Here is a 26,949-nt window from a genome sequence, read left to right on the forward strand (position 1 = left end):
AGATCATTGAGGCCGTGGAGATCAAGAGAGCAACAGGAATACTATAGACCCAGACCCTGAGTTGGAGGTAACGCAGTTAGCAAGAAAGATTCTGTCGCAGGAGAGGAATCCTCCCATTAATAAGATCATTGAGGCCGTGGAGATCAAGAGAGCAACAGAAAGCTGGGCATGCACCGATTATGCCAATGACCTTGGTGGAAATTGTCCAGGGAAGGAATACTATAGACCCAGACATTGAGTTGGAGGTAACGCAGTTAGCAAGAAAGATTATGTCGCAGGAGAGGAATCCTCCCATTAATAAGATCATTGAGGCCGTGGAGATCAAGAGAGCAACAGGAATACTATAGACCCAGACCCGGAGTTGGAGGTACCGCAGTTAGCAAGAAAGATTATGTCCCAGGAGAGGAATCCTCCCATTAATAAGATCATTGAGGCCGTGGAGATCAAGAGAGCAACAGGAATACTATAGACCCAGACCCTGAGTTGGAGGTAACCCAGTTAGCAAGAAAGATTATGTCGCAGGAGAGGAATCCTCCCATTAATAGGATCATTGAGGCCGTGGAGATCAAGAGAGCAACAGGAATACTATAGACCCAGACCCTGAGTTGGAGGTAACGCAGTTAGCAAGAAAGATTCTGTCGCAGGAGAGGAATCCTCCCATTAATAAGATCATTGAGGCCGTGGAGATCAAGAGAGCAACAGAAAGCTGGGCATGCACCGATTATGCCAATGACCTTGGAGGAAATTGTCCAGGGAAGGAATACTATAGACCCAGACCCTGAGTTGGAGGTAACGCAGTTAGCAAGAAAGATTATGTCGCAGGAGAGGAATCCTCCCATTAATAAGATCATTGAGGCCGTGGAGATCAAGAGAGCAACAGGAATACTATAGACCCAGACCCTGAGTTGGAGGTAACGCAGTTAGCAAGAAAGATTCTGTCACAGGAGAGGAATCCTCCCATTAATAAGATCATTGAGGCCGTGGAGATCAAGAGAGCAACAGAAAGCTGGGCATGCACCTATTATGCCATTGACCTTGGAGGAAATTGTCCAGGGAAGGAATACTATAGACCCAGACCCTGAGTTGGAGGTAACGCAGTTAGCAAGAAAGATTATGTCGCAGGAGAGGAATCCTCCCATTAATAAGATCATTGAGGCCGTGGAGATCAAGAGAGCATCAGGAATACTATAGACCCAGACCCTGAGTTGGAGGTAACGCAGTTAACAAGAAAGATTCTGTCGCAGGAGAGGAATCCTCCCATTAATAAGATCATTGAGGCCGTGGAGATCAAGAGAGCAACAGAAAGCTGGGCATGCACCGATTATGCCAATGACCTTGGAGGAAATTGTACAGGGAAGGAATACTATAGACCCAGACCCTGAGTTGGAGGTAACGCAGTTTGCAAGAAAGATTCTGTCGCAGGAGAGGAATCCTCCCATTAATAAGATCATTGAGGCCGTGGAGATCAAGAGAGCAACAGGAATACTATAGACCCAGACCCTGAGTTGGAGGTAACGCAGTTAACAAGAAAGATTCTGTCGCAGGAGAGGAATCCTCCCATTAATAAGATCATTGAGGCCGTGGAGATCAAGAGAGCAACAGAAAGCTGGGCATGCACCGATTATGCCAATGACCTTGGAGGAAATTGTACAGGGAAGGAATACTATAGACCCAGACCCTGAGTTGGAGGTAACACAGTTAAGAAGGAAGATTATGTCGCAGAAGAGGAATCCTCCCATTAATAAGATCATTGAGGGCGTGGAGATCAAGAGAGCAACAGGAATACTATAGACCCAGACCCTGAGTTGGGGGTAATGCAGTTAGCAAGAAAGATTCTGGACACCGGTGTTTCGGAATAGTTGTTCCTCGTCAGCAGAGTGTAGGTATTCGGGGTTAGCTGTGCAGGCTGCCAAATGTTCTCAGGTATGTACCTCTCACGGCGCGGGTGCGGGATCCGAGCTCGTCAGCCCAAGCTCGAGGGAGCTTATCAATGTACAAAATGGGTCGCACTCCGACTCCACCCACCAGCAGGTGTGCCCCAGGAGCATCATGGTCGATGCAGTCTTTAGATAGCGAGTGCGCTATATCGAAGAAAAAGTGTGTCGTAGCAAGGTTGCAGCACCAACTCTGGACACCGGTGTTTCGGAATAGTTGTTCCTCGTCAGCAGAGTGTAGGTATTCGGGGTTAGCTGTGCAGGCTGCCAAATGTTCTCAGGTATGTACCTCTCACGGCGCGGGTGCGGGATCCGAGCTCGTCAGCCCAAGCTCGAGGGAGCTTATCAATGTACAAAATGGGTCGCACTCCGACTCCACCCACCAGCAGGTGTGCCCCAGGAGCATCATGGTCGATGCAGTCTTTAGATAGCGAGTGCGCTATATCGAAGAAAAAGTGTGTCGTAGCAAGGTTGCAGCACCAACTCTGGACACCGGTGTTTCGGAATAGTTGTTCCTCGTCAGCAGAGTGTAGGTATTCGGGGTTAGCTGTGCAGGCTGCCAAATGTTCTCAGGTATGTACCTCTCACGGCGCGGGTGCGGGATCCGAGCTCGTCAGCCCAAGCTCGAGGGAGCTTATCAATGTACAAAATGGGTCGCACTCCGACTCCACCCACCAGCAGGTGTGCCCCAGGAGCATCATGGTCGATGCAGTCTTTAGATAGCGAGTGCGCTATATCGAAGAAAAAGTGTGTCGTAGCAAGGTTGTAGCACCAACTCTGGACACCGGTGTTTCGGAATAGTTGTTCCTCGTCAGCAGAGTGTAGGTATTCGGGGTTAGCTGTGCAGGCTGCCAAATGTTCTCAGGTATGTACCTCTCACGGCGCGGGTGCGGGATCCGAGCTCGTCAGCCCAAGCTCGAGGGAGCTTATCAATGTACAAAATGGGTCGCACTCCGACTCCACCCACCAGCAGGTGTGCCCCAGGAGCATCATGGTCGATGCAGTCTTTAGATAGCGAGTGCGCTATATCGAAGAAAAAGTGTGTCGTAGCAAGGTTGCAGCACCAACTCTGGACACCGGTGTTTCGGAATAGTTGTTCCTCGTCAGCAGAGTGTAGGTATTCGGGGTTAGCTGTGCAGGCTGCCAAAGGTTCTCAGGTATGTACCTCTCACGGCGCGGGTGCGGGATCCGAGCTCGTCAGCCCAAGCTCGAGGGAGCTTATCAATGTACAAAATGGGTCGCACTCCGACTCCACCCACCAGCAGGTGTGCCCCAGGAGCATCATGGTCGATGCAGTCTTTAGATAGCGAGTGCGCTATATCGAAGAAAAAGTGTGTCGTAGCAAGGTTGCAGCACCAACTCTGGACACCGGTGTTTCGGAATAGTTGTTCCTCGTCAGCAGAGTGTAGGTATTCGGGGTTAGCTGTGCAGGCTGCCAAATGTTCTCAGGTATGTACCTCTCACGGCGCGGGTGCGGGATCCGAGCTCGTCAGCCCAAGCTCGAGGGAGCTTATCAATGTACAAAATGGGTCGCACTCCGACTCCACCCACCAGCAGGTGTGCCCCAGGAGCATCATGGTCGATGCAGTCTTTAGATAGCGAGTGCGCTATATCGAAGAAAAAGTGTGTCGTAGCAAGGTTGCAGCACCAACTCTGGACACCGGTGTTTCGGAATAGTTGTTCCTCGTCAGCAGAGTGTAGGTATTCGGGGTTAGCTGTGCAGGCTGCCAAATGTTCTCAGGTATGTACCTCTCACGGCGCGGGTGCGGGATCCGAGCTCGTCAGCCCAAGCTCGAGGGAGCTTATCAATGTACAAAATGGGTCGCACTCCGACTCCACCCACCAGCAGGTGTGCCCCAGGAGCATCATGGTCGATGCAGTCTTTAGATAGCGAGTGCGCTATATCGAAGAAAAAGTGTGTCGTAGCAAGGTTGCAGCACCAACTCTGGACACCGGTGTTTCGGAATAGTTGTTCCTCGTCAGCAGAGTGTAGGTATTCGGGGTTAGCTGTGCAGGCTGCCAAATGTTCTCAGGTATGTACCTCTCACGGCGCGGGTGCGGGATCCGAGCTCGTCAGCCCAAGCTCGAGGGAGCTTATCAATGTACAAAATGGGTCGCACTCCGACTCCACCCACCAGCAGGTGTGCCCCAGGAGCATCATGGTCGATGCAGTCTTTAGATAGCGAGTGCGCTATATCGAAGAAAAAGTGTGTCGTAGCAAGGTTGCAGCACCAACTCTGGACACCGGTGTTTCGGAATAGTTGTTCCTCGTCAGCAGAGTGTAGGTATTCGGGGTTAGCTGTGCAGGCTGCCAAATGTTCTCAGGTATGTACCTCTCACGGCGCGGGTGCGGGATCCGAGCTCGTCAGCCCAAGCTCGAGGGAGCTTATCAATGTACAAAATGGGTCGCACTCCGACTCCACCCACCAGCAGGTGTGCCCCAGGAGCATCATGGTCGATGCAGTCTTTAGATAGCGAGTGCGCTATATCGAAGAAAAAGTGTGTCGTAGCAAGGTTGCAGCACCAACTCTGGACACCGGTGTTTCGGAATAGTTGTTCCTCGTCAGCAGAGTGTAGGTATTCGGGGCATGCACCGATTATGCCAATGACCTTGGAGGAAATTGTACAGGGAAGGAATACTATAGACCCAGACCCTGAGTTGGAGGTAACACAGTTAAGAAGGAAGATTATGTCGCAGGAGAGGAATCCTCCCATTAATAGGATCATTGAGGGCTTGGAGATCAAGAGAGCAACAGGAATACTATAGACCCAGACCCTGAGTTGGGGGTAATGAAGTTAGCAAGAAAGATTCTGTCGCAGGAGAGGAATCCTCCCATTAATAAGATCATTGAGGCCGTGGAGATCAAGAGAGCAACAGGAATACTATAGACCCAGACCCTGAGTTGGAGGTAACGCAGTTAACAAGAAAGATTCTGTCACAGGAGAGGAATCCTCCCATTAATAAGATCATTGAGGCAGTGGAGATCAAGAGAGCAACAGAAAGCTGGGCATGCACCGATTATGCCAATGACCTTGGAGGAAATTGAACAGGGAAGGAATACTATAGACCCAGACCCTGAGTTGGAGGTAACACAGTTAAGAAGGAAGATTATGTCGCAGGAGAGGAATCCTCCCATTAATAAGATCATTGAGGGCTTGGAGATCAAGAGAGCAACAGGAATACTATAGACCCAGACCCTGAGTTGGGGGTAATGCAGTTAGCAAGAAAGATTATGTCGCAGGAGAGGAATCCTCCCATTAATAAGATCATTGAGGCTGTGGAGATCAAGAGAGCAACAGGAATACTATAGACCCAGACCCTGAGTTGGAGGTAAAGCAGTTTGCAAGAAAGATTCTGTCGCAGGAGAGGAATCCTCCCATTAATAAGATCATTGAGGCCGTGGAGATCAAGAGAGCAACAGAAAGCTGGGCATCCACCGATTATGCCAATGACCTTGGAGGAAATTGTCCAGGGAAGGAATACTATAGTCCCAAACCCTGAGTTGGAGGTAACGCAGTTAGCAAGAAAGATTATGTTGCAGGAGAGGAATCCACCCATTAATAAGATCATTGAGGCCGTGGAGATCAAGAGAGCAACAGGTATACTATAGACCCAGACCCTGAGTTGGAGGTAACGCAGTTAGCAAGAAAGATTCTGTCGCAGGAGAGGAATCCTCCCATTAATAAGATCATTGAGGCCGTGGAGATCAAGAGAGCAACAGGAATACTATAGACCCAGACCCTGAGTTGGAGGTAACGCAGTTAACAAGAAAGATTCTGTCGCAGGAGAGGAATCCTCCCATTAATAAGATCATTGAGGCCGTGGAGATCAAGAGAGCAACAGAAAGCTGGGCATGCACCGATTATGCCAATGACCTTGGAGGAAATTGTACAGGGAAGGAATACTATAGACCCAGACCCTGAGTTGGAGGTAACACAGTTAAGAAGGAAGATTATGTCGCAGAAGAGGAATCCTCCCATTAATAAGATCATTGAGGGCGTGGAGATCAAGAGAGCAACAGGAATACTATAGACCCAGACCCTGAGTTGGGGGTAATGCAGTTAGCAAGAAAGATTCTGTCGCAGGAGAGGAATCCTCCCATTAATAAGATCATTGAGGCCGTGGAGATCAAGAGAGCAACAGGAATACTATAGACCCAGACCCGGAGTTGGAGGTACCGCAGTTAGCAAGAAAGATTATGTCCCAGGAGAGGAATCCTCCCATTAATAAGATCATTGAGGCAGTGGAGATCAAGAGAGCAACAGGAATACTATAGACCCAGACCCTGAGTTGGAGGTAACCCAGTTAGCAAGAAAGATTCTGTCGCAGGAGAGGAATCCTCCCATTAATAAGATCATTGAGGCCATGGAGATCAAGAGAGCAACAGAAAGCTGGGCATGCACCGTTATGCCAATGACCTTGGAGGAAATTGTCCAGGGAAGGAATACTATAGACCCAGACCCTGAGTTGGAGGTAACGCAGTTAGCAAGAAAGATTATGCCGCAGGAGAGCAATCCTCCCATTAATAAGATCATTGAGGCCGTGGAGATCAAGAGAGCAACAGGAATACTATAGACCCAGACCCTGAGTTGGAGGTAACGCAGTTAGCAAGAAAGATTCTGTCGTAGGAGAGGAATCCTCCCATTAATAAGATCATTGAGGCCGTGGAGATCAAGAGAGCAACAGAAAGCTGGGCATGCACCGATTATGCCAGTGACCTTGGAGGAAATTGTCCAGGGAAGGAATACTATAGACCCAGACCCTGAGTTGGGGGTAACACAGTTAAGAAGGAAGATTATGTCGCAGGAGAGGAATCCTCCCATTAATAAGATCATTGAGGGCGTGGAGATCAAGAGAGCAACAGGAATACTATACACCCAGACCCTGAGTTGGGGGTAATGCAGTTAGCAAGAAAGATTCTGTCGCAGGAGAGGAATCCTCCCATTAATAAGATCATTGAGGCCGTGGAGATCAAGAGAGCAACAGGAATACTATAGACCCAGACCCGGAGTTGGAGGTACCGCAGTTAGCAAGAAAGATTATGTCCCAGGAGAGGAATCCTCCCATTAATAAGATCATTGAGGCCGTGGAGATCAAGAGAGCAACAGGAATACTATAGACCCAGACCCTGAGTTGGAGGTAACGCAGTTAACAAGAAAGATTCTGTCGCAGGAGAGGAATCCTCCCATTAATAAGATCATTGAGGCCGTGGAGATCAAGAGAGCAACAGAAAGCTGGGCATGCACCGATTATGCCAATGACCTTGGAGGAAATTGTACAGGGAAGGAATACTATAGACCCAGACCCTGAGTTGGAGGTAACACAGTTAAGAAGGAAGATTATGTCGCAGAAGAGGAATCCTCCCATTAATAAGATCATTGAGGGCGTGGAGATCAAGAGAGCAACAGGAATACTATAGACCCAGACCCTGAGTTGGGGGTAATGCAGTTAGCAAGAAAGATTCTGTCGCAGGAGAGGAATCCTCCCATTAATAAGATCATTGAGGCCGTGGAGATCAAGAGAGCAACAGGAATACTATAGACCCAGACCCGGAGTTGGAGGTACCGCAGTTAGCAAGAAAGATTATGTCCCAGGAGAGGAATCCTCCCATTAATAAGATCATTGAGGCAGTGGAGATCAAGAGAGCAACAGGAATACTATAGACCCAGACCCTGAGTTGGAGGTAACCCAGTTAGCAAGAAAGATTCTGTCGCAGGAGAGGAATCCTCCCATTAATAAGATCATTGAGGCCATGGAGATCAAGAGAGCAACAGAAAGCTGGGCATGCACCGTTATGCCAATGACCTTGGAGGAAATTGTCCAGGGAAGGAATACTATAGACCCAGACCCTGAGTTGGAGGTAACGCAGTTAGCAAGAAAGATTATGCCGCAGGAGAGCAATCCTCCCATTAATAAGATCATTGAGGCCGTGGAGATCAAGAGAGCAACAGGAATACTATAGACCCAGACCCTGAGTTGGAGGTAACGCAGTTAGCAAGAAAGATTCTGTCGTAGGAGAGGAATCCTCCCATTAATAAGATCATTGAGGCCGTGGAGATCAAGAGAGCAACAGAAAGCTGGGCATGCACCGATTATGCCAGTGACCTTGGAGGAAATTGTCCAGGGAAGGAATACTATAGACCCAGACCCTGAGTTGGGGGTAACACAGTTAAGAAGGAAGATTATGTCGCAGGAGAGGAATCCTCCCATTAATAAGATCATTGAGGGCGTGGAGATCAAGAGAGCAACAGGAATACTATACACCCAGACCCTGAGTTGGGGGTAATGCAGTTAGCAAGAAAGATTCTGTCGCAGGAGAGGAATCCTCCCATTAATAAGATCATTGAGGCCGTGGAGATCAAGAGAGCAACAGGAATACTATAGACCCAGACCCGGAGTTGGAGGTACCGCAGTTAGCAAGAAAGATTATGTCCCAGGAGAGGAATCCTCCCATTAATAAGATCATTGAGGCCGTGGAGATCAAGAGAGCAACAGGAATACTATAGACCCAGACCCTGAGTTGGAGGTAACGCAGTTAACAAGAAAGATTATGTCGCAGGAGAGTTATCCTCCCATTAATAAGATCATTGAGGCCGTGGAGATCAAGAGAGCAACAGAAAGCTGGGCATGCACCGATTATGCCAATGACCTTGGAGGAAATTGTACAGGGAAGGAATACTATAGACCCAGACCCTGAGTTGGAGGTAACACAGTTAAGAAGGAAGATTATGTCGCAGGAGAGGAATCCTCCCATTAATAAGATCATTGAGGGCGTGGAGATCAAGAGAGCAACAGGAATACTATAGACCCAGACCCTGAGTTGGGGGTAATGCAGTTAGCAAGAAAGATTATGTTGCAGGAGAGGAATCCTCTCATTAATAAGATCACTGAGGCCGTGGAGATCAAGAGAGCAACAGAAAGCTGGGCATCCACCGATTATGCCAATGACCTTGGAGGAAATTGTCCAGGGAAGGAATACTATAGTCCCAGACCCTGAGTTGGAGGTAACGCAGTTAGCAAGAAAGATTATGTTGCAGGAGAGGAATCCACCCATTAATAAGATCATTGAGGCCGTGGAGATCAAGAGAGCAACAGGTATACTATAGACCCAGACCCTGAGTTGGAGGTAACGCAGTTTGCAAGAAAGATTCTGTCGCAGGAGAGGAATCCTCCCATTAATAAGATCATTGAGGCCGTGGAGATCAAGAGAGCAACAGAAAGCTGGGCATCCACCGATTATGCCAATGACCTTGGAGGAAATTGTCCAGGGAAGGAATACTATAGTCCCAGACCCTGAGTTGGAGGTAACGCAGTTAGCAAGAAAGATTATGTTGCAGGAGAGGAATCCACCCATTAATAAGATCATTGAGGCCGTGGAGATCAAGAGAGCAACAGGTATACTATAGACCCAGACCCTGAGTTGGAGGTAACGCAGTTAGCAAGAAAGATTATGTCTCAGGAGAGGAATCCTCCCATTAATAAGATCATTGAGGCCGTGGAGATCAAGAGAGCAACAGAAAGCTGGGCATGCACCGATTATGCCAATGACCTTGGAGGAAATTGTACAGGGAAGGAATACTATAGACCCAGACCCTGAGTTGGAGGTAACACAGTTAAGAAGGAAGATTATGTCGCAGGAGAGGAATCCTCCCATTAATAAGATCATTGAGGCCGTGGAGATCAAGAGAGCAACAGGAATACTATAGACCCAGACCCTGAGTTGGAGGTAACGCAGTTAACAAGAAAGATTATGTCGCAGGAGAGGAATCCTCCCATTAATAAGATCATTGAGGCCGTGGAGATCAAGAGAGCAACAGAAAGCTGGGCATGCACCGATTATGCCAATGACCTTGGAGGAAATTGTACAGGGAAGGAATACTATAGACCCAGACCCTGAGTTGGAGGTAACACAGTTAAGAAGGAAGATTATGTCGCAGGAGAGGAATCCTCCCATTAATAAGATCATTGAGGGCGTGGAGATCAAGAGAGCAACAGGAATACTATAGACCCAGACCCTGAGTTGGGGGTAATGCAGTTAGCAAGAAAGATTATGTCGCAGGAGAGGAATCCTCTCATTAATAAGATCACTGAGGCCGTGGAGATCAAGAGAGCAACAGAAAGCTGGGCATCCACCGATTATGCCAATGACCTTGGAGGAAATTGTCCAGGGAAGGAATACTATAGACCCAGACCCTGAGTTGGAGGTAACGCAGTTAGCAAGAAAGATTATGTTGCAGAAGAGGAATCCTCCCATTAATAAGATCATTGAGGGCTTGGAGATCAAGAGAGCAACAGGAATACTATAGACCCAGACCCTGAGTTGGGGGTAATGCAGTTAGCAAGAAAGATTATGTCGCAGGAGAGGAATCCTCCCATTAATAAGATCATTGAGGCCGTGGAGATCAAGAGAGCAACAGGAATACTATAGACCCAGACCCTGAGTTGGAGGTAACGCAGTTTGCAAGAAAGATTCTGTCGCAGGAGAGGAATCCTCCCATTAATAAGATCATTGAGGCCGTGGAGATCAAGAGAGCAACAGAAAGCTGGGCATGCACCGATTATGCCAATGACCTTGGAGGAAATTGTACAGGGAAGGAATACTATAGACCCAGACCCTGAGTTGAGGTAACACAGTTAAGAAGGAAGATTATGTCGCAGAAGAGGAATCCTCCCATTAATAAGATCATTGAGGGCGTGGAGATCAAGAGAGCAACAGGAATACTATAGACCCAGACCCTGAGTTGGGGGTAATGCAGTTAGCAAGAAAGATTCTGTCGCAGGAGAGGAATCCTCCCATTAATAAGATCATTGAGGCCGTGGAGATCAAGAGAGCAACAGGAATACTATAGACCCAGACCCGGAGTTGGAGGTACCGCAGTTAGCAAGAAAGATTATGTCCCAGGAGAGGAATCCTCCCATTAATAAGATCATTGAGGCCGTGGAGATCAAGAGAGCAACAGGAATACTATAGACCCAGACCCTGAGTTGGAGGTAACGCAGTTAGCAAGAAAGATTATGTCGCAGGAGAGGAATCCTCCCATTAATAAGATCATTGAGGCAGTGGAGATCAAGAGAGCAACAGGAATACTATAGACCCAGACCCTGAGTTGGAGGTAACGCAGTTAGCAAGAAAGATTCTGTCGCAGGAGAGGAATCCTACCATTAATAAGATCATTGAGGCCGTGGAGATCAAGAGAGCAACAGAAAGCTGGGCATGCACCGTTATGCCAATGACCTTGGAGGAAATTGTCCAGGGAAGGAATACTATAGACCCAGACCCTGAGTTGGAGGTAACGCAGTTAGCAAGAAAGATTATGCCGCAGGAGAGGAATCCTCCTATTAATAAGATCATTGAGGGCGTGGAGATCAAGAGAGCAACAGGAATACTATAGACCCAGACCCTGAGTTGGGGGTAATGCAGTTAGCAAGAAAGATTCTGTCGCAGGAGAGGAATCCTCCCATTAATAAGGTCATTGAGGCCGTGGAGATCAAGAGAGCAACAGGAATACTATAGACCCAGACCCTGAGTTGGAGGTAACGCAGTTAACAAGAAAGATTCTGTCGCAGGAGAGGAATCCTCCCATTAATAAGATCATTGAGGCCGTGGAGATCAAGAGAGCAACAGAAAGCTGGGCATGCACCGATTATGCCAATGACCTTGGAGGAAATTGTACAGGGAAGGAATACTATAGACCCAGACCCTGAGTTGGAGGTAACACAGTTAAGAAGGAAGATTATGTCGCAGAAGAGGAATCCTCCCATTAATAAGATCATTGAGGGCGTGGAGATCAAGAGAGCAACAGGAATACTATAGACCCAGACCCTGAGTTGGGGGTAATGCAGTTAGCAAGAAAGATTCTGTCGCAGGAGAGGAATCCTCCCATTAATAAGGTCATTGAGGCCGTGGAGATCAAGAGAGCAACAGGAATACTATAGACCCAGACCCGGAGTTGGAGGTACCGCAGTTAGCAAGAAAGATTATGTCCCAGGAGAGGAATCCTCCCATTAATAAGATCATTGAGGCCGTGGAGATCAAGAGAGCAACAGGAATACTATAGACCCAGACCCTGAGTTGGAGGTAACGCAGTTAGCAAGAAAGATTATGTCGCAGGAGAGGAATCCTCCCATTAATAAGATCATTGAGGCAGTGGAGATCAAGAGAGCAACAGGAATACTATAGACCCAGACCCTGAGTTGGAGGTAACCCAGTTAGCAAGAAAGATTCTGTCGCAGGAGAGGAATCCTCCCATAAATAAGATCATTGAGGCCGTGGAGATCAAGAGAGCAACAGAAAGCTGGGCATGCACCATTATGCCAATGACCTTGGAGGAAATTGTCCAGGGAAGGAATACTATAGACCCAGACCCTGAGTTGGAGGTAACGCAGTTAGCAAGAAAGATTATGCCGCAGGAGAGGAATCCTCCCATTAATAAGATCATTGAGGCCGTGGAGATCAAGAGAGCAACAGGAATACTATAGACCCAGACCCTGAGTTGGAGGTAACGCAGTTAGCAAGAAAGATTCTGTCGCAGGAGAGGAATCCTCCCATTAATAAGATCATTGAGGCCGTGGAGATCAAGAGAGCAACAGAAAGCTGGGCATGCACCGATTACGCCAGTGACCTTGGAGGAAATTGTCCAGGGAAGGAATACTATAGACCCAGACCCTGAGTTGGAGGTAACGCAGTTAGCAAGAAAGATTATGTCGCAGGAGAGGAATCCTCCCATTAATAAGATCATTGAGGCCGTGGAGATCAAGAGAGCAACAGGAATACTATAGACCCAGACCCTGAGTTGGAGGTAACGCAGTTAACAAGAAAGATTATGTCGCAGGAGAGGAATCCTCCCATTAATAAGATCATTGAGGCCGTGGAGATCAAGAGAGCAACAGAAAGCTGGGCATGCACCGATTATGCCAATGACCTTGGAGGAAATTGTACAGGGAAGGAATACTATAGACCCAGACCCTGAGTTGGAGGTAACACAGTTAAGAAGGAAGATTATGTCGCAGGAGAGGAATCCTCCCATTAATAAGATCATTGAGGGCGTGGAGATCAAGAGAGCAACAGGAATACTATAGACCCAGACCCTGAGTCGGGGGTAATGCAGTTAGCAAGAAAGATTATGTTGCAGGAGAGGAATCCACCCATTAATAAGATCATTGAGGCCGCGGAGATCAAGAGAGCAACAGGTATACTATAGACCCAGACCCTGAGTTGGAGGTAACGCAGTTAGCAAGAAAGATTATGTCGCAGGAGAGGAATCCTCCCATTAATAAGATCATTGAGGCCGTGGAGATCAAGAGAGCAACAGAAAGCTGGGCATGCACCGATTATGCCAATGACCTTGGAGGAAATTGTACAGGGAAGGAATACTATAGACCCAGACCCTGAGTTGGAAGTAACACAGTTAAGAAGGAAGATTATGTCGCAGGAGAGGAATCCTCCCATTAATAAGATCATTGAGGCCGTGGAGATCAAGAGAGCAACAGGAATACTATAGACCCAGACCCTGAGTTGGAGGTAACGCAGTTAACAAGAAAGATTATGTCGCAGGAGAGGAATCCTCCCATTAATAAGATCATTGAGGCCGTGGAGATCAAGAGAGCAACAGAAAGCTGGGCATGCACCGATTATGCCAATGACCTTGGAGGAAATTGTACAGGGAAGGAATACTATAGACCCAGACCCTGAGTTGGAGGTAACACAGTTAAGAAGGAAGATTATGTCGCAGGAGAGGAATCCTCCCATTAATAAGATCATTGAGGGCGTGGAGATCAAGAGAGCAACAGGAATACTATAGACCCAGACCCTGAGTTGGGGGTAATGCAGTTAGCAAGAAAGATTATGTTGCAGGAGAGGAATCCTCTCATTAATAAGATCACTGAGGCCGTGGAGATCAAGAGAGCAACAGAAAGCTGGGCATGCACCGATTATGCCAATGACCTTGGAGGAAATTGTCCAGGGAAGGAATACTATAGACCCAGACCCTGAGTTGGAGGTAACGCAGTTAGCAAGAAAGATTATGTTGCAGGAGAGGAATCCTCCCATTAATAAGATCATTGAGGCCGTGGAGATCAAGAGAGCAACAGGAATACTATAGACCCTGGCCCTGAGTTGGAGGTAACGCAGTTAGCAAGAGAGATTCGGTCGCAGGGGAGGAATCCTCCCATTAATAAGATCATTGAGGCCGTGGAGATCAAGAGAGAAACAGGAATACTATAGACCCAGACCCTGAGTTGGAGGTAACGCAGTTAGCAAGAAAGATTCTGTCGCAGGAGAGGAATCCTCCCATTAATAAGATCATTGAGGCCGTGGAGATCAAGAGAGCAACAGAAAGCTGGGCATGCACCGATTATGCCAATGACCTTGGAGGAAACTGTCCAGGGAAGGAATACTATAGACCCAGACCCTGAGTTGGAGGTAACGCAGTTAGCAAGAAAGATTATGTCGCAGGAGAGGAATCCTCCCATTAATAAGATCATTGAGGCCGTGGAGATCAAGAGAGCAACAGGAATACTATAGACCCAGACCCTGAGTTGGAGGTAACGCAGTTTGCAAGAAAGATTCTGTCGCAGGAGAGGAATCCTCCCATTAATAAGATCATTGAGGCAGTGGAGATCAAGAGAGCAACAGAAAGCTGGGCATGCACCGATTATGCCAATGACCTTGGAGGAAATTGAACAGGGAAGGAATACTATAGACCCAGACCCTGAGTTGGAGGTAACACAGTTAAGAAGGAAGATTATGTTACAGGAGAGGAATCCTCCCATTAATAAGATCATTGAGGGCTTGGAGATCAAGAGAGCAACAGGAATACTATAGACCCAGACCCTGAGTCGGGGGTAATGCAGTTAGCAAGAAAGATTATGTCGCAGGAGAGGAATCCTCCCATTAATAAGATCATTGAGGCCGTGGAGATCAAGAGAGCAAAAGGAATACTATAGACCCAGACCCTGAGTTGGAGGTAACGCAGTTTGCAAGAAAGATTCTGTCGCAGGAGAGGAATCCTCCCATTAATAAGATCATTGAGGCCGTGGAGATCAAGAGAGCAACAGAAAGCTGGGCATCCACCGATTATGCCAATGACCTTGGAGGAAATTGTCCAGGGAAGGAATACTATAGTCCCAGACCCTGAGTTGGAGGTAAGGCAGTTAGCAAGAAAGATTATGTTGCAGGAGAGGAATCCACCCATTAATAAGATCATTGAGGCCGTGGAGATCAAGAGAGCAACAGGTATACTATAGACCCAGACCCTGAGTTGGAGGTAACGCAGTTAGCAAGAGAGATTCTGTCGCAGGAGAGGAATCCTCCCATTAATAAGATCATTGAGGCCGTGGAGATCAAGAGAGAAACAGAAAGCTGGGCATGCACCGATTATGCCAATGACCTTGGAGGAAATTGTACAGGGAAGGAATACTATAGACCCAGACCCTGAGTTGAGGTAACACAGTTAAGAAGGAAGATTATGTCGCAGGAGAGGAATCCTCCCATTAATAAGATCATTGAGGGCGTGGAGATCAAGAGAGCAACAGGAATACTATAGACCCAGACCCTGAGTTGGGGGTAATGCAGTTAGCAAGAAAGATTCTGTCGCAGGAGAGGAATCCTCCCATTAATAAGATCATTGAGGCCGTGGAGATCAAGAGAGCAACAGGAATACTATAGACCCAGACCCTGAGTTGGAGGTAACGCAGTTAACAAGAAAGATTCTGTCGCAGGAGAGGAATCCTCCCATTAATAAGATCATTGAGGCCGTGGAGATCAAGAGAGCAACAGAAAGCTGGGCATGCACCGATTATGCCAATGACCTTGGAGGAAATTGTACAGGGAAGGAATACTATAGACCCAGACCCTGAGTTGGAGGTAACACAGTTAAGAAGGAAGATTATGTCGCAGAAGAGGAATCCTCCCATTAATAAGATCATTGAGGGCGTGGAGATCAAGAGAGCAACAGGAATACTATAGACCCAGACCCTGAGTTGGGGGTAATGCAGTTAGCAAGAAAGATTCTGTCGCAGGAGAGGAATCCTCCCATTAATAATATCATTGAGGCCGTGGAGATCAAGAGAGCAACAGGAATACTATAGACCCAGACCCGGAGTTGGAGGTACCGCAGTTAGCAAGAAAGATTATGTCCCAGGAGAGGAATCCTCCCATTAATAAGATCATTGAGACCGTGGAGATCAAGAGAGCAACAGGAATACTATAGACCCAGACCCTGAGTTGGAGGTAACGCAGTTAGCAAGAAAGATTATGTCGCAGGAGAGGAATCCTCCCATTAATAAGATCATTGAGGCAGTGGAGATCAAGAGAGCAACAGGAATACTATAGACCCAGACCCTGAGTTGGAGGTAACCCAGTTAGCAAGAAAGATTCTGTCGCAGGAGAGGAATCCTCCCATTAATAAGATCATTGAGGCCGTGGAGATCAAGAGAGCAACAGAAAGCTGGGCATGCACCGTTATGCCAATGACCTTGGAGGAAATTGTCCAGGGAAGGAATACTATAGACCCAGACCCTGAGTTGGAGGGAACGCAGTTAGCAAGAAAGATTATGCCGCAGGAGAGGAATCCTCCCATTAATAAGATCATTGAGGCCGTGGAGATCAAGGGAGCAACAGGAATACTATAGACCCAGACCCTGAGTTGGAGGTAACGCAGTTAGCAAGAAAGATTCTGTCGCAGGAGAGGAATCCTCCCATTAATAAGATCATTGAGGCCGTGGAGATCAAGAGAGCAACAGAAAGCTGGGCATGCACCGATTATGCCAGTGACCTTGGAGGAAATTGTCCAGGGAAGGAATACTATAGACCCAGACCCTGAGTTGGAGGTAACGCAGTTAGCAAGAAAGATTATGTCGCAGGAGAGGAATCCTCCCATTAATAAGATCATTGAGGCCGTGGAGATCAAGAGAGCAACAGGAATACTATAGACCCAGACCCTGAGTTGGAGGTAACGCAGTTAACAAGAAAGATTATGTCGCAGGAGAGGAATCCTCCCATTTATAAGATCATTGAGGGCGTGAAGATCAAGAGAGCAACAGGAATACTATAGACCCAGACCCTGAGTTGGGGGTAATGCAGTTAGCAAGAAAGATTATGTCGCAGGAGAGGAATCCTCTCATTAATAAGATCACTGAGGCCGTGGAGATCAAGAGAGCAACAGAAAGCTGGGCATCCACCGATTATGCCAATGACCTTGGAGGAAATTGTCCAGGGAAGGAATACTATAGACCCAGACCCTGAGTTGGAGGTAACGCAGTTAGCAAGAGAGATTCGGTCGCAGGAGAGGAATCCTCCCATTAATAAGATCATTGAGGCCGTGGAGATCAAGAGAGAAACAGGAATACTATAGACCCAGACCCTGAGTTGGAGGTAACGCAGTTAGCAAGAAAGATTCTGTCGCAGGAGAGGAATCCTCCCATTAATATGATCATTGAGGCCGTGGAGATCAAGAGAGCAACAGAAAGCTGGGCATGCACCGATTATGCCAATGACCTTGGAGGAAATTGTCCAGGGAAGTAATACTATAGATCCAGACCCTGAGTTGGAGGTAACGCAGTTAGCAAGAAAGATTATGTCGCAGGAGAGGAATCCTCCCATTAATAAGATCATTGAGGCCGTGGAGATCAAGAGAGCAACAGGAATACTATAGACCCAGACCCTGAGTTGGAGGTAACGCAGTTAGCAAGAAAGATTCTGTTGCAGGAGAGGAATCCTCCCATTAATAAGATCATTGAGGCCGTGGAGATCAAGAGAGCAACAGAAAGCTGGGCATGCACCGTTATGCCAATGACCTTGGAGGAAATTGTCCAGGGAAGGAATACTATAGACCCAGACCCTGAGTTGGAGGGAACGCAGTTAGCAAGAAAGATTATGCCGCAGGAGAGGAATCCTCCCATTAATAAGATCATTGAGGCCGTGGAGATCAAGAGAGCAACAGGAATACTATAGACCCAGACCCTGAGTTGGAGGTAACGCAGTTAGCAAGAAAGATTCTGTCGCAGGAGAGGAATCCTCCCATTAATAAGATCATTGAGGCCGTGGAGATCAAGAGAGCAACAGAAAGCTGGGCATGCACCGATTATGCCAGTGACCTTGGAGGAAATTGTCCAGGGAAGGAATACTATAGACCCAGACCCTGAGTTGGAGGTAACGCAGTTAGCAAGAAAGATTATGTCGCAGGAGAGGAATCCTCCCATTAATAAGATCATTGAGGCCGTGGAGATCAAGAGAGCAACAGGAATACTATAGACCCAGACCCTGAGTTGGAGGTAACGCAGTTAACAAGAAAGATTATGTCGCAGGAGAGGAATCCTCCCATTTATAAGATCATTGAGGGCGTGAAGATCAAGAGAGCAACAGGAATACTATAGACCCAGACCCTGAGTTGGGGGTAATGCAGTTAGCAAGAAAGATTATGTCGCAGGAGAGGAATCCTCTCATTAATAAGATCACTGAGGCCGTGGAGATCAAGAGAGCAACAGAAAGCTGGGCATCCACCGATTATGCCAATGACCTTGGAGGAAATTGTCCAGGGAAGGAATACTATAGACCCAGACCCTGAGTTGGAGGTAACGCAGTTAGCAAGAGAGATTCGGTCGCAGGAGAGGAATCCTCCCATTAATAAGATCATTGAGGCCGTGGAGATCAAGAGAGAAACAGGAATACTATAGACCCAGACCCTGAGTTGGAGGTAACGCAGTTAGCAAGAAAGATTCTGTCGCAGGAGAGGAATCCTCCCATTAATAAGATCATTGAGGCCGTGGAGATCAAGAGAGCAACAGAAAGCTGGGCATGCACCGATTATGCCAATGACCTTGGAGGAAATTGTCCAGGGAAGTAATACTATAGATCCAGACCCTGAGTTGGAGGTAACGCAGTTAGCAAGAAAGATTATGTCGCAGGAGAGGAATCCTCCCATTAATAAGATCATTGAGGCCGTGGAGATCAAGAGAGCAACAGGAATACTATAGACCCAGACCCTGAGTTGGAGGTAACGCAGTTAGCAAGAAAGATTCTGTTGCAGGAGAGGAATCCTCCCATTAATAAGATCCTTGAGGCCGTGGAGATCAAGAGAGCAACAGAAAGCTGGGCATGCACCTATTATGCCAATGACCTTGGAGGAAATTGTCCAGGGAAGGAATACTATAGAGCCAGACCCTGAGTTGGAGGTAACACAGTTAAGAAGAAAGATTATGTCGCAGGAGAGGAATCCTCCCATTAATAAGATCATTGAGGCCGTGGAGATCAAGAGAGCAACAGGAATACTATAGACCCAGACCCTGAGTTGGAGGTAACGCAGTTAGCAAGAAAGATAATGTAGCAGGAGAGGAATCCTCCCATTAATAAAATCATTGAGGCCGTGGAGATCAAGAGAGCAACAGAAAGCTGGGCATGCACCGATTATGCCAATGACCTTGGAGGAAATTGTACAGGGAAGGAATACTATAGACCCAGACCCTGAGTTGGAGGTAACACAGTTAAGAAGAAAGATAATGTAGCAGGAGAGGAATCCTCCCATTAATAAAATCATTGAGGCCGTGGAGATCAAGAGAGCAACAGAAAGCTGGGCATGCACCGACTATGCCATTGACCTTGGAGGAAATTGTCCAGGGAAGGAATACTATAGACACAGACCCTGAGTTGGAGGTAACGCAGTTAGCAAGAAAGATTATATTGCAGGAGAGGAATCCTCCCATTAATAAGATCATTGAGGCCGTGGAGATCAAGAGAGCAACAGGAATACTATAGACCCAGACCCGGAGTTGGAGGTAACGCAGTTAGCAAGAAAGATTATGTCGCAGGAGAGGAATCCTCCCATTAATAAGATAATTGAGGCCGTGGAGATCAAGAGAGCAACAGAAAGCTGGGCATGTACCGATTATGCCAATGACCTTGGAGGAAATTGTCCAGGGAAGGAATACTATAGACCCAGACCCTGAGTTGGAGGTAACGCAGTTAGCAAGAAAGATTATGTCGCAGGAGAGGAATCCTCCCATTAATAAGATCATTGAGGCCGTGGAGATCAAGAGAGCAACAGGAATACTATAGACCCAGACCCTGAGTTGGAGGTAACGCAGTTAGCAAGAAAGATTATGTCGCAGGAGAGGAATCATCCCATTAATAAGATCATTGAAGCTGTGGAGATCAAGAGAGCAACAGGAATACTATAGACCCAGACCCTGAGTTGGAGGTAACGCAGTTAGCAAGAAAGATTCTGTCGCAGGGGAGGAATCCTCCCATTAATAAGATCATTGAGGCCGTGGAGATCAAGAGAGCAACAGAAAGTTGGGCATGCACCGATTATGCCAATGACCTTGGAGGAAATTGTCCAGGGAAGGAATACTATAGACCCAGACCCTGAGTTGGAGGTAACGCAGTTAGCAAGAAAGATTGTCACAGGAGAGGAATCCTCCCATTAATAAGATCATTGAGGCTGTGGAGATCAAAAGAGCAACAGAAAGCTGGGCATCCACCGATTATGCCAATGACCTTGGAGGAAATTTTCCAGGGAAGGAATACTATAGACCCAGACCCTGAGTTGGAGGTAACGCAGTTAGCAAGAAAGATTATGTCGCAGGAGAGGAATCCTCCCATTAATAAGATCATTGAGGCCGTGGAGATCAAGAGAGCAACAGGAATACTATAGACCCAGACCCTGAGTTGGAGGTAACGCAGTTAGCAAGAAAGATTATGTCGCAGGAGAGGAATCCTCCCATTAATAAGATCATTGAAGCCGTGGAGATCAAGAGAGCAACAGGAATACTATAGACACAGACCCTGAGTTGGAGGTAACGCAGTTAACAAGAAAGATTCTGTCGCAGGGTAGGAATCCTCCCATTAATAAGATCATTGAGGCCGTGGAGATCAAAAGAGCAACAGAAAGCTGGGCATGCACCGATTATGCCAATGACCTTGGAGGAAATTGTCCAGGGAAGGAATGCTATAGACCCAGACCCTGAGTTGGAGGTAACGCAGTTAGCAAGAAAGATCATGTCGCAGGAGAGGAATCCTCCCATTAATAAGATCATTGAGGCCGTGAACATCAAGAGAGCAACAGGAATACTATAGACCCAGACCCTGAGTTGGAGGTAACGCAGTTAGCAAGAAAGATTATGTCGCAGGAGAGGAATCCTCCCATTAATAAGATGATTGAGGCCGTAGAGATCAAGAGAGCAACAGGAATACTATAGATCCAGACCCTGAGTTGGAGGTAACGCAGTTAGCAAGAAAGATTCTTTGTAGTGGGGACATACCAGTTTCTCTAGTTAAATGTAGAAAAATTAGATGCTATACACGGAATTAGAAGTGTAGCTTATTTGGTTTATTAAATCCTACTTAAACTCTAAAGTGAATAATCATGCTTAACAACAATTTATATACAATTCAAGTCACAAAATTATCTTCATAGTGATCATACGTTAATTAAGCTTTATATACATAAACTTACATTGTATCAGCGTTGAACACGAGAATACGCTAGTATAATTTTAAAAAAAAAACTAATCATGCCGTGCACACATTTTAAATGATGCACAGAAATTCAAATAAATAAAAAGTTTTTTAAAAGTTACTAGCATGTATGAAATTGAACACTGAAAAAAACCACTAGGTCCTTACTAATAATCATATGGGCTTTGGCTATTTAAAAAGAAAAAAAAGCATGACACAGCTGCTGTGTCATTTTGTAGGTAGGCACATGTCTTCAGCATGAATGCGCATGCCTATGAAATGACCTAGGTGTTTATTTCTTGTTATTTACCTAACCGAGATGGATCGGTAAATAAAAAAAAATGAATAAATAATGCTATGCCTTGCAGCCAAACGTTTACTTTAGAGTTTAGACCAACATCCTGAAGCAATGGGGAATAGAGGTGGGTGATGGTGGAGGGGAATAACTGGGGGTAGGGCGGCGGGTTGTTAGGTGGGCGGAGTTTACATAGAACTAATACGAGGGAGGGTGTGGAGATTAACGTGAAAGCAACATGGGGAGGGTGGGTGTAGGCGGTGGAGCGAAGCACAAGGAGAAGCACTACAGGAAGGGGGCCAGGTGACAGAGAGCAACACGGGAGATATTTACATTAGGGAGGGGAAAAAAATTACGCGCAGTGTGCTATTTACAACAATTAAAGCACAAAGCCAGAATTTTCTCTGCAAACTTCCTAAATAAATTATATTATCATTGCCTATTCATGTTTATGGTACTTACAACAACCAACGTCCCTTTAACCGATCTCTAGGAAATGCATTTTTAGAACATTCACTGGCACTTCATAACACGATTTCTGCCCAATCCTCACAAAATCGATTCAGAAGTGTCACTTTTGTGGTACACAGCACTAGCCCGCGCCAGAGCCATCTGTCATCAATATAAACATGTGTGCGTACCCATGCGCCCTCCTTACGTGTATTCACTGTCAGGGAAAGTGCAGACTGTCTGGGAGCGTGTGTGCACGGGCCAGTGGGACCCCCAACCCCGGACCTCCGGCTCTTTCTGCTTTCCAATACTGACTCAGTCACCAATTCACTATCTGTACAAGTTACTGCCACATCACGGACTACAGCGAGGAGAGACGAGGATACAAACCGAGCTGACACCGGCCCAGCAGATAGATGAGCTGCATGCAAGGCGTCAGTCAACTGCAGTACGTCCCCTGAAGCTGAGACGTGGCTGGGGGAGCGCTGGAGCGCAGCCTGGAGACAGACACACCGGCATGCCACAAAAAAAAAAAAAAAAGAGCAACCGGGGAAGTGAAACCTACTGAACTTTAGAGGAGTAAATTAGATTGCATCGCGCTGGATTAAGCCACGAACACACAAGCAGGAGGCAACAATAAACAAGGGCGAATGCGAAAGCGCCCATACCACAATGTCCAAGAGTGAAGAGAAGCCAACGTGAATGCGCTAATTAAAAATACATGGCGGCTGGGGTGAGAGCGGAAGCAATAAGCGCGGCGAAAAATACAACGGAGTGTGAACGCTGCCTGTTTATGAGCACCGCCCGCCCCCCCTCCATTCCACGAGGTGCGCGTCTTGATCGCTTTGTCTGCCATGCAAAAGCGCACGCGCCCAACGTTATCCTATGGGACAACGCTGCGCGCGGCCAGGTCTTGTATCCACATTCCAACTCGTTGTCGGCTGAGCCGACAGCTATAGTTCTCTGGCGACTACGCGCTTCGCACGTTACTAGCCGAGACCTAAAAACATGCTGGCAAGCCCAGAACGGTGTAAGGCAGAATACTTTGCAACACAGTAAGCCCCACCACTCATGGTCTCTCTCAAGATGAATATTAAAACAGCACTACTCTGGAAATTATTGTCCAGGCCATATGCAATCTCTACACGTCACTAGACCAGATCTTGGCAGTGAAGACTGTCATGACTTCCCCACTTGTTTCCGGTCCAGGGAAGACCTGGCTTGGCAGTTCAGGCTGGACTGTTCCTACGAGGACCAGGGTCAAGACTGATTTGCATATGCTTGGGTCTGAACTGGGGTGGCGAAGTGAGCTAAAGAAAGATGATGGATTCAACCGAGATCTGTGACTGGGGGCGAGTGTCTGAAATGTTTTAGTGCTCTGTCCATCATCTCCTTGTGTTTGCTCAGGACTTCCCCACTGCCAGCCAACTATTTAATGCTGCACGATCAAACAATGGTTGGAATGCTGAACAAATCAAACATTCGTCACATTCAAGAGAGTAATTCTAATGTTCGTTTGCTCACCATGTCATCTCACTTTGGACACAGCCATATGCAAATCAGTCTCGACTTTGCTCCTCATGGGAACAGTCCAGCCGAACTGCCAAGCCAGGACTTCCCTGGACCGGAAACACACATCCTGGGACCAGTTATGGGGTATCACCCTTCATCAGCCAGGCTAGCTTGAATCTAGTGGCACTGCGAGCAAGAGGCCTACTTCTGGTCATATCCATGCCACTTAGGGCAAAAAAGGTTGTCCAACCAAATGGACAGAATGCTGAACAAATCAAACATTCACCCCCAGTCAAGAAATCTGGGCTAAATCCATCGTTCTTTTGCTCACCATGCCACCCCAGCACTGAAAACAAGCATCCTGGGACCAGTTTTGGGGTATCACCACACATCAGCCAGACTAGCTTGAATTCAGTGGCACAGTGAGCAAGGGAACCATGCCAGGGCATACCCATCCCACTTAGGACGAAAACCTATCTCAGGATGCTCGTTTCTGGTCCAGGGAGGACCTGGTTTGGCAGTTCAGGCTGGACTGTTCCCATGAAGAGCAGGATCAAGACTGATTTGCATGTGGCTCAGTTCAAACTGGGGTGGTGTGGTGATCTTTGTGACTGGGGGTGAATGCTTGCATTGTTCAGCATTCCATCCATCAGTTGTTCTTTTCGCTTTAGCTCACTACTTAAAGCAGTCTAATCAAATAAATGCAATAATACGTGCACAGATAAATACAAGGAAAGAAAGAGGGAAACCTTGGCTAGCAATGAGTGACTTTCGGCTAAAACCAAGTATTAGAATAAATCACAAAAACGCATCCTCTAGGAAAAATAGAATGGATGCTCAGCCTGCCAGAAAAAGGTTTTTAAACCCCAGCAGCATTGTCGCACAAAGGTGCTCTCTAAGGTTGAACCTTTCCAGCAATAAATGTATAAACTCTGCTCCAGAGAAGGACACCAAGTATTTAATATACAAATGTTAACAAACGCAAAAATTATGCCTTCCTGAAAACACAATATCGGGAAAATACTTACAGTTATGTGAACACTGGGGAATAATCATTGCAATGTTGTAGTAATCGAAGCAAATGCCACATCTTAACAGTTCGTCGATAACCTGCGAAGAAAAGTATTTCATGAAAAGTGTATTCAGTGGTGCAGACTATACACACCATCTGGAGAGGCAGATTTCTGGGCAGCAGAACCGAAGACTAGCATTAAAATGTTCCATTTGAAGGCGCATGTTCAGCCCATCAACTACGAATTATGCCACAATGCTGTACCAACATATGGCGCTGTTCAGCGACATGGAATACATAACACTAGCAGCTACTTAAATATTAAAACAGTCCTGCCATTCTACTTCAAGAACTACTTAGAGATGAATTATCACATATGCCAGACATAAGAAAGTATGTAAAGGACAATAACAGATATAGTCTTTTACCGAACCCATGGGTGTGACGCATTTGTGAAAGTGCATAAGAATGGTGAGAGGCAACAACTAGATTTACTAACTAGCTTCAAAATCTGTAATGCTAATAGCACATGGATGCGCTATTCGATACTCACTCTCTCTACCTGTCACTCTCATGTTCGAGTTCAAACCCTCAAATGAGTTGTGTGTTGTGTTAAATATTGCAGAGAAGTCCAATACAGCAGGAACCTGAATCTAAGCAAATTAGCCGAGTCACAACATTTCAATGAATGTTTCCGTCATACATGGACCCGTACATGGAAGCTTACATGTTGATGCTGCACAAATTAATCACTGCTAACTAAGCACTCATGCATTATGGAGAAGAGCCAAGTGCTATGGGCATTTAATGAAGAGGTAGGCAATTAGCAGGTCATCATTTCCAGGTAAGGAAACATAAGGGTATTTGCACCCCTACCTCTAAGTTATCCCCACTACACGTTCTGCCCTGAAATCCTGTCGCTCTACGTTCCAATCAAACAAAACTGATCACCTATTCATTCAACAGTAAAGTTGGTCATCCAGCCCCATCCTCTCTAAGGTAAGCTCGGGCACTTGTTATATTATGTGCATTTTTAAAGGGCACTATCGCATGCGAGGGTATCCTGGTGCTGAACAGGTGTGTGTGCAAAACCCTGCTGAGGGTAGGTTGGTTAATTGAAAAGCCAGGACTTCAACTTCTTTTGGAATTCAAGCAGTGAGGAGGCTTTGGTGTGGGGTGGGGGGTTATTCCAAACATTAGCAGCAACATAGGATAACATCTGTCCTCCTGATCTTTTTCTGTGTATGCGTGGAATGTGTGCAAGTAGGAATCCAGTGGAGGTGTCTGAGTGATTGGTAGAAGGAAATGTTCAGGTAGGTGGGGCCTAAGTTATGTAGTCCCCTGAATGTGTGTTTGAGGAGTTTGAAATGAGCAAGTTTGTGTATTGGGAGCCAGTGGAGGTCCCTGAGGTGTGGTGTGATACAAGTTCTGTGTAGGAGAATGAATCTGGCTGCAAAGTTCTGGATGGTTTGTAGTCTTCTGTTGAGTTCCTTGTTGTTTCCGTAGTTTAACTTGCTGGTGACTAGTGCGTGAGCAAAACAATTTCTGGCATTGCTTGGGAGTCATTTGAAAATCTTCCTCGGTATCTTCAAAGTGTGGAAGCAATATGGAGTGACGGTGTTGACTTGTGCGGTCATGTCAGTTTGCGGTCAGTGATGATTCAGGGGTTCCTGACCTAGGTGCTGGGTTCAGGTCCAAGTTTGGCCAGCCACCAGGTGGAGTCCCATGGCGCGTTTTTTTTTCTTTTCCAAAAGGTCACTACTTCTGTCTTGTCGATGTTAAGCTGGAGTTTAACATCGACAAGCTTCGGTCATACAGGCAGTTAACATATTTCTTGTATTTGGGGTCTGGTCCGAGAGGAAGAGTATGAGTTGCGTGTGGTCGGTATAGAGGACTTTGATGTTGTGTCTGCAAATGGCATTGGCCAGAGGTATGTGTTAAAGAGGGTAGAGCTAAGCGAGGTACTCTAAGGCACTCCACAGATATGTTTGCAATCTTCCGAGGAGTACTGTGCCAGGCTAACAGCTTGTATTCTATCTGTTAAGAAGGAGCAGATCCAGTGGAAAGTGGATCCTCGGATGCCAATGTGTGCAGGCAGCTGATGAGGACGGGTGTGAGACCATGTCAAATGCTGCAAAGAGGTCCAGGAGAATGAGGGCTGCCATGTCTCCTCTGTGAAGGATCATGTAGATGTTGTCTGTGGTGGTGAGGAGTGCTGCTTCTGTACTGTTGCCTGAATCCGCAATGAATAGCTGGAGGTTACTGAGGTGCTCGGTGAGGCGTTGGTCGATT

The 26,949-nt window shown here is 46.8% G+C and overlaps 1 protein-coding gene across 4 annotated transcripts in view; it reads right to left on the reverse strand.

The window, feature by feature from the left end:
* RAD18 (RAD18 E3 ubiquitin protein ligase) overlaps nucleotides 1–26,949 on the reverse strand; it is a 742,369-nt gene that overhangs the window by 628,901 nt on the left and 86,519 nt on the right. For all 4 annotated transcript variants that reach the window (XM_078662418.1, XM_078662420.1, XM_078662419.1 and 1 more), the window contains one exon: nucleotides 24,674–24,755. In XM_078662418.1, coding sequence (XP_078518544.1) covers nucleotides 24,674–24,755 — 82 coding nt within the window. The remainder of the gene's footprint in view (nucleotides 1–24,673; nucleotides 24,756–26,949) is intronic.

Source organism: Lissotriton helveticus, chromosome 9 (assembly GCF_964261635.1).
Source record: "Lissotriton helveticus chromosome 9, aLisHel1.1, whole genome shotgun sequence".
Classification (NCBI taxonomy): Eukaryota; Metazoa; Chordata; class Amphibia; order Caudata; family Salamandridae; genus Lissotriton; species Lissotriton helveticus.